Source organism: Prunus avium, chromosome 3, assembly GCF_965620075.1.
Source record: "Prunus avium chromosome 3, drPruAviu1.hap1.1, whole genome shotgun sequence".
NCBI classification, from domain to species: Eukaryota; Viridiplantae; Streptophyta; class Magnoliopsida; order Rosales; family Rosaceae; genus Prunus; species Prunus avium.
The window spans coordinates 33,878,434-33,889,740 of record NC_142286.1 but is presented as its reverse complement, the minus strand read 5'-3'; the positions used below and the strand labels follow the sequence as shown (position 1 = coordinate 33,889,740).

The following is an 11,307-nucleotide window of genomic DNA, read 5'->3' as shown; positions in this document are numbered from 1 at the left end:
ACTGTTAGTTTTTAATGTTAATTGCTTTGTTTCTGAATGCTTTTAGCATGAATTAGAATCAGTGTTTGATTTTAAGAAAGGTGCAATGGGATTTAGCCATTGTCTTTGTGAATCACATCGACGCTGGACAGAGATAAGTGCTGTTCATAAAGTTCAGTCGTGCTTGAATGTGCACGACCTTACTTGGACAGGATCTGTTCTATAGGTTGTACATCTGTATCCTTGATTACTAAGGAGACAGGAACCAAAGTCTGGTGGATGAACCACGACCGTAGTGATTAGCAGCTTCGTGGTCTCCAATCATTGTGGCAGTAGATGATCGTTCTCAGCCGCTGATCAAGCTAGCTGGGGTGGTCACAACGGTTGTCTGACAGACCCCCAATCACTTTTTTTCTTCCATACTACTAATTTTATAAATTCACTTTCTTCCTCAACAAAATTGCTATAGCAAATTAGTATTTTGAACCATCAAAAATATAATTGAAGTAAGGGTAAGTGGGCATTTAACCAATTCTCATTTCTTTCTAATCTAGCTTACCATTTCTACATAAGATTATAAAACAAAAAATAATAAATACAAAATTGTGAATAAATTGAACAAATAGATCTAGAATACAGCATGAACAGCAAACATTGCATTGATAGAAACTCAAACAAATTAGGTCTCAATCTTGGGAATGCGAATGTAATTCATCCCGCTTGGGAGGAATTGAAAGACTGCTTTCGAGCATAAAAGAGAGATCATGCATCTGTGACATTATTCTCTCCACGTCTTCAGATTTTGACCCTGCTCTTGCACTGGAAACATCTCCACCCTCCGCAACATCTTCAGATTTTTTTTCATCTTTTGTGCTCCAATCAGCCAAACTAAACATGCAACAGAAAATATGGTTAAGATAGGTTGTTCAAAGTACAAATCAAAGCCTTTTCCATCAAGTTTCATGTACTACATTCACAAATGCAAACATAAAACATTCAAATAAGTTTCATGGTAGTTCAAACCAGGATTCTGAAGCTATAATAACAGCCAAATAGGTAGGCTCAAGCACGCACCTGTCTAAAACAGAAGACTCTGCCTGCTCCATATCCACTCCAGTTGAACCATTGGAACTGTTAAATGCTCCTGCTGAGAAATCCGGTTGCGATAAGCTACCAAAATTCAAATCCCTGGAGTTGCTAGCTGTGCTGAACAAATCTACTACAGAAGTCTGGTCAACAGGTGTCGTCTGATTAATACTTTGTTTTAAAGAACTATCAGCAAGATTTTGTGCACTATTCGAGGTCGCAAAATCATTCCAAGCATCAAATGAATCCTCATCCTCATCAGTAATCTTATTATCAGGGGCCTTGTTGCTAGTGGTCTGTAATTGATTGTCTTGAACCCAATCAACATCAGCAGGAAAAGAGTTATTCACATTCTCAGTTATACCCTTCACCTCAGCAAGCGTTTCAAACTGTTCAGGACCTCCAGCAAACCCAGACTTGGAAACGCCCAATAGATCATCTTGAAACCAGTCAGTAGTCATGGGTGCAGACCCAGTCATACTATGGTTTGATTTTTCATCAGTTGAGTCTACTGCAGATCCGAATACTGTGTCCATGTGGGCTGAAAGATCCACTGTGGAACCCACAAAGGGATCAATTAATTTTGATTCTTGGGGAATGTTTTCAGAAGCTTGCGGAAGGTTTTCAGAAGCATGAGGAAGAGTTTCAGAAGCACGAGGAAGGGTTTCAGAAGCAGCAGACTGAAAATTTGCTGCCCAACCGGAAAAGGAATCACCACTCTCTCCTTCAGTAGACTGCACAACTGTCTCAAAAGGCTGTACATTCTCAAACAGTCTAAGAGTTTCACGAACTTCGAAAGCATTACTTTCTTCACCGGAAGTCTGTGTGCTAGACTCGAACAGCTGCTCTTCAGAAATATTAGCAGCAGCATCTTTTTTTCCTTCAGAAAAAAAGTTGTCGAGATTTACTCCGGCCAAATCTGGTAAGCTTTTGGGCTGAGTTGGTGTCTCATTTGAGAGATCAATCTCAACTTTCTCTGGCTTAGAGGTCCATTTTATTTCAAGATTCAAAAGATCAGACAGACGTAATTCATCCTTCCGTGCAGTCTGTCCTCTGTTGAACTCATCTGCTCCAGTGGGTAATTCTACTATCTCCTGCAAACCAAAGTCTCAAACTTCACTAAGTCTTCCCTATTTTAAGTACACAGCCTACGTTGATGACAGAACACTAATCCTCATCTTTAGCAAACAAAACTATAATTTCTGACATATGTGATATGCTTTCAGAATAAATGGACAAAAATCTGTGGCCCCTAAGAAAGTTCTGAGTGTGACCTGTTCATAATCTTTAGTGCCAAGTAGACTGTGATGCAAATCCATATACAATGTACTATCCTAAATTTCTGCATAATCCCAAAATTGGCTTCAAGCTTTTAGTTTTTTTATACACTACATGATAACACAAATAGCTTCAAATAGGAAATGTGAAATCAACTTCATCACTCCGCCGGGCTTCTAAAAAGAGCTCGTAAAACAAATTAGTAAACGAAAACATTCAAAGCTTCAATCTTTTTCATCATCTAGAAGCGAGATGATATAATTTCTAAAATTTCCTGTTTTTTTTTTCTTCTAATTTCCCCTGAAATAAAAATAACTTCATTCCAGAAAAGCAATTAGGGAATCTAAATTTCATTTCTTTCTCGTTTTCCCTTCAACCAAACACAACAAGAACCCCTTTTTTTCTCTCTTAACCTCAATTTTCTCATCAACCAAACAATACATACAAAATTAAGTCGCATACCGATCCATCCAAGCTCAGGGACTTGAGCAACCACCGGTAGCCAAAAGTGTCGCGAAAATTGATGGGGTCAGGAGGAAGGTCCTTGCAATGTTCTCTGCCACAGAAGGCGCAAATAAGTGTCTGAACGCCCCTCAGCAATCTGCCCTTGCAATGCTTGCACCGTAGGTACGGCGGGGATGGATCCAAATCCGCTATGGTTTCTTCGACGGATGGTAGATTTGGCAACGGCGTGTCATCTGGGTCATACGACGACATCTTCGCTTCTCTCCGAAGCGAGATCTGCACCTCCTTTATCACATCCGTTGGGATTTCCATCGCCATTTTCAGGCTTGCTGGTCTCTCCCTCTCTCTGTCTCTCTGTGTTTGGGATAGGGCGGTGGTTCAGTGACTGAGGGGCAGAGAGTTACTAGATCGCATGGTATCACTTCCCACCAGTTTCTGTTGAATTCTCTCTCTGTTCACTCGGGATACGGTGGTAATTCTGAAAATAAATAAATAAATAAATAAAATTTAAATTCAGCTCTGTATTCTTATTTTGCTTTATTTATTTATTATTATTATTATTTAATACAAGTGATATTATGCAAATCGAAGACTTTTTTTCACACACACTGTAAGATGTCATGAGATTCGAACTTGATACCATAATATGCAAATTAAAGTCTTTTTTTATTTTTATTTTTAAATTTTCAAAATTGCATCTATAATCCACCTACAAAGAGTCAATATAACTTTAAAATGTTACATCTGTTGAGAGTGTTTGTCTCACATTGATAAGTTAAGGGATTTAGTATGGATTTAGAAGGAGTTGAGACACTCCCCCCATTGCCAATTGATTTTGGGGTGGAATCTCAACTTCCTTCATGGTATCAGAGCAAGGCTTCACGTGCTCAATTTCCTTTATGGTATCAGAGCAAAGCTTCACGTGTTGGGCCCAACAACCACACGTGCTCTCACGTCAAAGTTAAGGGACCTAATCTATATTTATAAGGAGTTGGGCTACTACTAATATAAATATGTGTTAGCATACTTGATTAAACCAAAATAAAGACTTCAAACTCGTAACAAACTTAAATTAAGTTATTATAACTTATTGCAAACTAAAAGGCTAAAAAATCATTAAAAACTACATTGCTTTTGTGTGGAAGAAATGTATATTTTAACGAATCGTGTCAAATAACTCAACACTTACTTATGGTACGCTGGTTAATATAAACCAAAAACTTGAATCATAACACTTAGTTACTTAAAAAGAAAATCAAATCTATAGTTTGTGCACTTATTGGAAATAAAAAATGAATTCATTTTATGGTCATATCTCTAGAAAGGCAGAACTTAATCTATGTAAAATAAATAAGACTACACATAGCAAAATTAGTATAGTTCTAAGTTGTTGTGCAAGAATCAAAATTGGATTTGAAACTAACATCAAGTTAAAAAATTACAAAAATAGTTACTTTAAATATTAAATTCAAATAATAATAAAAGTTGAAAATGTAAGAGTTAATTATTAGTGATAACACAAAACCAAAAACTGACTTTGACTATTTACACAAAATAATAAACCGGGAAATGAAAATGGAAATGGACCAACCGGCAAAAAGTCTCTCTCAAATTAATAAAAATTGGATAAAAACACGGTCACAGTCTCACAGGCTTTCGCAGATGTAAAGAAGCCATCTTTGATCTTCACAAGTCCCAACTAAAACTATACGGCAGTCGGGCCGTGAAAAACCGTTAAGAATCGACGTTGCCGGCTCAAAAGCTCGGGACTTTCGATTCGATTTCACAAGCTGAGGAAGAACCCAGATTGGAAGAGAGAGAAAGAGATAGATAGAGAGAGAGAGATGGCGATGAGTCCAGCAGTGTTGAAGGCGGGGCTGGTGATAGTCGGGGTCTGCATAGCCGGGTACATAGTGGGCCCACCTCTCTACTGGCACTTCATGGAGGGCTTAGCTGCCGTCTCCCACTCTTCATCTTCTTCTTCCTTATCTTCTTGCCCTCCTTGCACCTGTGATTGCTCTTCTCAGCCTCTCCTCTCCATCCCCATTGGTAATTTGCTCTGCTTTCACTTGCCCATGATCCATTTTGGCTAGATCTGATTGGATCTCTTTTATTTTTACGTTTTTTATTTTGTTGGGTTTAGCACAATTTGTACTGATTTTATGCCAATGCGCTCAAAATCCCATTTGGGTTCACTGATTCATTCCATTATTTTTCATATCTAAAGTTGGTAGCTTTTATTGGTTGTGATCAATTTGGGATTTTTTTAATCAATTGCGTTACTTCATTCAGCTGATTTTACTGTATTATTAGTTGATTGTCATCACTATCAGATGCGTACTCATCTTGCTTTGTTCTTGTTCTGCAGGACTCAGCAACATTTCATTTGCAGGTTAGTGTCTTCACCGCAAATTAACTTGTTCTGCATGTATGATGTTCTAGATTGATTGCTTTGTGATATAACTTGACTACTTATGTTAGATAATTCATTTTCCCTGAGGTGTTACCTTTTAAGGACTGATAATGTGGCAAGTATCATTCAATCCAGTATCATCGTCTCAAAATTTTCACTTTCAGATCCCACTCCCCAATAGACAAATTTTTCTGGAAGAAATGTGAAGTCTTGCAGTATTGCAAACTTTCCTGCTCACTTTTATTTTCTCAAATTCACTCTCTCAACATCATCTAGATGATTCTGTAGAATGTGTGTGGTTTCTCCACACTACACATTTTGCAGTTAAGACTGCATCAAGAGCTCCTAGCCTAGTAGATTTCTTTCATTGGACCATAACTGAATTCTGGCCTTTTCTTTTTCCTGTGCCCTCTCTCTTTTGGTCAATCTTAACTCACTTGCTCTTTAAAATTACTGATTTTACTTGAAGGATGGATTTGTGCCTTTGATGCTTATCCTTTTCATTCTTATTTTGGTTGAACGATCATCTAAATAATTCAAATACTTATTACCTTGAATTATGGAGGTTAAGTTGCATCTCAAAGTACAAGGTTGTGGTTTTCATAAGTTTGGTTTTTAGAATTTAGGTAGTATTTTTGGTTTTTCAAATTGGGTGATGCAATTATAGGGCTACATGAAGGTTTCAGATTTCATTCAATCCTTAGAAGCTTCCACTGTGTATTTATGTATTTGGCACATATTCTGCAGATTGTGCAAAGCATGATCCAGAGGTGAATGAGGACACCGAGAAAAATTTTGTGGATCTTTTGACTGAAGAGTTGAAGCTTCGGGAAGCTGAAGCTATAGAAAATCAACAACGAGCTGATATGGCTCTGCTGGAGGCTAAGAAGATTGCATCCCAGTATCAGAAGGAAGCAGACAAGTGCAATTCAGGGATGGAAACATGTGAAGAAGCAAGGGAGAAAGCTGAAGCAACATTAGAGGCACAGAGGAAACTGACAGCAACATGGGAGCTTAGGGCTCGTCAAAGAGGATGGAAAGAAGGGGTTACAAAGTCTCATACTCAGACGCAAGGAAATGTTCAGACTGTGTAGAAACCCTCTGTGGCAGTTATGGAACAGCCAAAGGCTAATCTTCTTCAACATGGTACTTCCTCTCTTTGTTAGTGACAAACTCTTACTAGGACACTCTTCTTCAACTTAAATGGGGCATGTTATGCAATCAATTTTATTTACCAGACTGAATTATTTGTATTTACAGTTAAAAGTACAGAGAACGTAGTTGTTATCTAGCATTTCAAAAGCAATGAATGTTGTCAAGAACCCAGATCATCCCAATTCTCCACCCAATTATAGTTGAATGTTCCACATGTAAGACTGAAAGCAGGAATTCTTCATTAAATGTCAGTATGGATGGTTGTCTAAATCCTGGCTTCATTGATTGAGGAATGTTGAATTCTTGTATTTGGTCTAAAAATCTCCATAGATCTGATAAGAGGTGGTGGAGGCTGCTGGCTGCTGGCTGCTATTGATCAAAGCTAACAATATTGGGCATGAGTGGTGGGAAACATGTAGGAAAGCTTCACTTCCTGAGAGGATTCTAAGTAGACGCTTACATAGGCTGAAATTATTGTTTTGGCATACACAAAATTGGGCTGTCCCAATACCTCAGCTGGCCAGTCATCCATGATGTCCTTGGGTTAATTAGGGAAGCAAAGCCCAGTTTGTGGGCAAGTGGGACTTTTGCTAGCCCAAAGACCAGCAATAGGTGAGATGGGATGAAATATGGAAAGAAACCCTTTTTTTTATTGGGTTGCAAGGAAGAACTCTTAAACTGGAGAAGTGGGAAGATTATCAAACTCAGTGACACGTTACTTTTTAGTTTAGTGGTACTTCACTTCTTAGAAGCAATTTCAAGTTTGAATTCTTCCTCCTTTTCTTGATAAAAAATGAAGAGTTGTCACACCGAGACTGTAGTATACAATGCAACTTCTCAATCCTTAGAATGTGATGGTTTTGCTAATCATGTTCTGTGAGTGAAAAGTTACATACAAAGATCGCAAGTATACAAGAATTTCTTGTGAAAAAGCTACAAGATCTGTAGACAAAGTATTGCAAAAAATGAGGGGCATCCTAATAATCTTGGTTTGGGAGGAACCTAATCATTCAATGCTTTTAAAATGAGGGCATGCATGCTTTTGGAAAGGAATGTGAACTCATTTTTGTCAATTTGTCAAATCATACCAAACAAAGCCAAATAAGTACAAGTGGAGTGGGGGCAACCCTTGATCCACCCCACCACAATAAACCCTTCTTTACATTCTTATTCACTTTTATTTAATGATTCTAGGCACACCCAACTTGCCCTTTTCCCTCAAGTATCTGTCCGCTTTAATTTACTACAAACCCCTGAACGACACCAAATTTACAAAAACAGACAAATACATTATTTCATCATCCATCACATCCCCATTTCTACGACTGTGATCACTCACATTGCTCTCTTACTTGGCCTTCTCAAGGGCTGTGATTGAAGTTGCGGTCCCAGTGATTGAATCATATCTTTGAAACACATAAGCAACAAACAAGGAAGCCGTGAGGGGCACAGTGTCCTTTCCAGCACACTGTTTGTTGTACTGGCTTGGTGAGCCGGTCTGCGGTCCATTGGACCAGTACAAGTAGTTCAGTAACTCCTGATTTTTCAAGAACCGGTCCGGTTGAAAAGTCTCTGGTTCATCAAAAACTTTCTCATCCTTCATCACCTGTGGTTGATACCCACAAAGCAACTCACCCTTCTTGATGTCAAAAACCGAGTCATGCGAACTGAGTTGAAAGTCCTTCCTGGCCCGGGCGAATTGGAGAGGAACCGGCGGGTTGCACCGGAGTGTTTCGTATACTACAGACTGAACCAGTGGCAAATTTTTTACTGAGTCTAAAGTCAAAGTTGAACCCGCCTTTTCTCTGACTTCTTTGACTATTTTGTCTTGTAAGCCGGTGGTGTCACTAGCTATTGTGCTTATTAACGTTGGTAGAAAGACAGAGAACCCACCAAACCCATTGAAACCAAGCACAAACAGAAGGTTGTGAATTACTTCTTCTTGGCTCAGTCCAAACTCGGTTTCACCTCTCTTCACTACTTCTTTACCTGTAAACAATTCCATAATTTGTGTTCATGGACATGTACATGCTTAAACTTGTTGAGGAATGTCATTTGTACCGGATTTATCGACCACGTTATAGAACATATCTCTAATAGCCTTATATTATATGTGTGTCCTACGAAGATGTATGGTAATATTCTCTTGTCAAACTTATGTCAGCAGATAAATGTTTATGTCGCCTGTAAATCTGGACAACATATTCACATAATAATCAACTCGATTTGTGGTCCATATGAACAATATGCCAAGAGAACATTTCCCTAAAGATGTAATCTACAATATGCTACTAAATGTAAGTAGAAACAGTTTGTTGGTAACACACCTTGTTCCTTAACAAATTGGAAAAGCTTGTTGTAGTCTCCACTCACAAGAAAAGATGGGTATGCAAAAGAATGGAGGAGAATCTCCTCCAGAGGCTGAAGCAAACCAATCTTGACAGTGGGGAGGAGTTGGAGGGCGAGCCACCGGTCGAGCATGGCATAGCCGGACTCAGCTATCTTGGGTGAGCTTGCTGTGTCAGCACCAACTAAGCATTTTGTGAGGAAATTGAAAATGAATTTCTGTAGTGGGATCAAGTAGCTGGCACTCCCATCCTTGGACACTTCTGCTTCTATTGTGTCAAACATGGTGGAGAGGTTAGCAGTGAGCTCAGGTACCCAAACCTTGGAGCTTCTTTTCAAGATATCCATGGCAAAGTTCTTGATCTGTGAAGGATATTAAGATTGTAATTAGCTTAACAAGAAATTAACATATCACAAGAAGATGATACTTCATTCCATATTTACTAAGAATTATTAATGTGTACGGTTAACTTTAATCACCATGGTAACTTCAGATGAAACGGTAGTAGTTCATTTTATATAAAAGAAAAAAAAGAGAAAGCACCAAGAAATAGCAGAAAAACTTGTATGAAACAGGAATTGCACTGTTTTGCTATCCTCAACAAACCACATGATGCCACGTGGAAAAGTTATCATGTGTGGCATGCCATGATTGGCCGAAGATAACAAAATAGTGCTATTTCCGTTTCACACAAGTGTTTCTCCAGAAATAGAGAGAGACCATTGACCAAACCCGTGGAAAATTAATCCCAATTTACTGAGCAATCTGTTAATCTTAGTCCACTCAAAATTTAAGATATCTATCTCACATTCAACTGGAGGTTAGGACCACCAACAATTGTTGTAATGGTCCCAGGAGTAGGGGTCCTGCAGAACTCACAATTTTCTTGGTACAAATTTTGGATTGGCTCGACTCACAGCCTAAACATATGACAAAAGACAAACCAGTGTGTTACACACGTTTGGACCATTTTGGGACTTTTCAGCAACCTCCCTACTCTCCAGGAAAACATATCCAACAAGTCTCTCATCCATTACTCTGATAAGAGAATCTACTTCTAGTTCAGCCAGAAACATAAACAAGCCACAGTATCTTCAATTGCTCAACACAATTTTTTTCTTCTTCTTAAAATATAGCAACTAAAATTTCAAGCTCTTGCTAGCCGAAATTCAGAAGTTCATTCAATAAATAAATGAACCCGAATCTATAAATACGAACGAGTAATGTTCTCTTGCGAGATTTATGTTGTTAGATAAATGCTTATGTTGTCAGTAAATTTGAGCCACGCATTTAGACAAAAATCAACTTAATTAATCATCGAGATTTACGATATGATTATATAATAATATAAAATATTTGTTTTGGGAAAGAACATTTCCGGATCTGAACATTTTCAAAAAGAAAAAGAAAAAGAAAAAAGTATCAACATGAGTTCATGTAAGAGCATACCTTAGCGTGTTGTGGTTCAGTGGAATCAAGGTAGGCACAGGTCCTCAAGCCCCCTGTAAAGCTAACACTGGGCATGAAGTCACCAACAAGAATATTCTTCTTCTCGACCAAGTCCATGTCGAAGAGGTACGAGAAGGACTTGCAGTCCAGAACAGCCACAACGTTGGGGTTGACGTTGAGAAACAGAGGAAAGCTCGGAGGGACATTTGTACGGTACACAGTGCTCTTGTACTTGTCAGTGCGTTTTTTGAAGAAGGTTTCAGGGCCTTGGAACCAGAAGTAGTCCAGGCGGTCTGAGATGGGCCCTAGCAGCGGCCAGCCGTAGGTTCCTGGGATCGTACGGACCGGAAGTGATGCCGGCGGTGAAGAGAGCGGTGGTGATGATGGTGCTGAGGGTGATGAGGATGAGGATGATGATGGGATGCCAGGCGTTAAGCTCATCATGAAAGACATGGGTTTTTTTTATATAATTTTTTTAATTTTGTATTGGGTTTTGAGATTTTGAGATTTTGTGTTGTGAAGTGGAGTGATGTTTGTGGTTTTGCAGTTTCTGTAGTTGTGAGGTTAAAGGTAAGAGCTTTGGTTATAAATGCTCTGTAGTCTTTCTCGGGTACTTTTGACACACAAAAAACGTGAAAAATTCATCTGAAAATCTGCATTTATATTTTTCTTTATTGATTTCCTGACTAAGCCAATAATAAGTGGATTTTTGTTTGTTTCCAAGGAAAAAATAATATTCTGCCCCAAAAAAACAGGGGAGAAATAAATATGTTTGTCACTTTAAAAAAAATCACATATGCTATCATATTTAACTATGATATATGAGTTTTAAGTTCCTTTTTCATGTTCGAGGATAGGGGCAGGTAAATTCTAGTCTAAACAGCGGAAAGGGGTATTCGAATTCGAATACAAAGTGAAGAGCACATCCATTCTAATCAAGTTGGCTAAATCTCGTGTCTACGGAGCTGTTGTTTAAGATTAATAATGAAAGATTAAGGCCACCATGATCTCTTGCAAGACTTAAAACTCTTAATAATTAGCACATGATATGTGTTCAACGCAAAAATAAATTAGCAGCATGGAACTCGTTGAGAATCGTGCCACAAACAAATGCATCACAGCTCATTGAAGTCAT

The 11,307-nt window shown here is 38.5% G+C and overlaps 3 protein-coding genes and 1 non-coding gene across 4 annotated transcripts; 2 read left to right on the top strand and 2 right to left on the bottom strand.

The window, feature by feature from the left end:
• Positions 1–173: 173 nt before the first annotated feature.
• LOC148295992 (small nucleolar RNA U3) lies at positions 174–377 on the top strand. Its single transcript, XR_015834953.1, has one exon. It is a non-coding gene; the product is annotated as a small nucleolar RNA U3 (small nucleolar RNA).
• A 194-nt stretch (positions 378–571) lies between these two features.
• Positions 572–3,281, bottom strand: LOC110764302 (uncharacterized). Its single transcript, XM_021967230.2, has 3 exons — positions 2,806–3,281; positions 1,054–2,159; positions 572–867 (listed from the first exon to the last, which is right to left on the bottom strand). Exons 1-3 carry the CDS (start codon positions 3,124–3,126, stop codon positions 666–668), a joined length of 1,629 nt encoding a protein of 542 aa, XP_021822922.1. The 5' UTR covers positions 3,127–3,281; the 3' UTR covers positions 572–665.
• Positions 3,282–4,431: 1,150 nt separating this feature from the next.
• LOC110764288 (uncharacterized) lies at positions 4,432–6,552 on the top strand. Its single transcript, XM_021967216.2, has 3 exons — positions 4,432–4,857; positions 5,177–5,200; positions 5,969–6,552. The coding sequence occupies exons 1-3, from the start codon at positions 4,653–4,655 to the stop codon at positions 6,313–6,315; spliced, it is 576 nt and encodes a 191-aa protein (XP_021822908.1). The 5' UTR covers positions 4,432–4,652; the 3' UTR covers positions 6,316–6,552.
• An 864-nt stretch (positions 6,553–7,416) lies between these two features.
• Positions 7,417–10,786, bottom strand: HPL1 (hydroperoxide lyase 1). Its single transcript, XM_021967194.2, has 3 exons — positions 10,173–10,786; positions 8,704–9,085; positions 7,417–8,365 (listed from the first exon to the last, which is right to left on the bottom strand). The coding sequence occupies exons 1-3, from the start codon at positions 10,623–10,625 to the stop codon at positions 7,725–7,727; spliced, it is 1,476 nt and encodes a 491-aa protein (XP_021822886.1). The 5' UTR covers positions 10,626–10,786; the 3' UTR covers positions 7,417–7,724.
• Between the last annotated feature and the right edge of the window lie 521 nt (positions 10,787–11,307).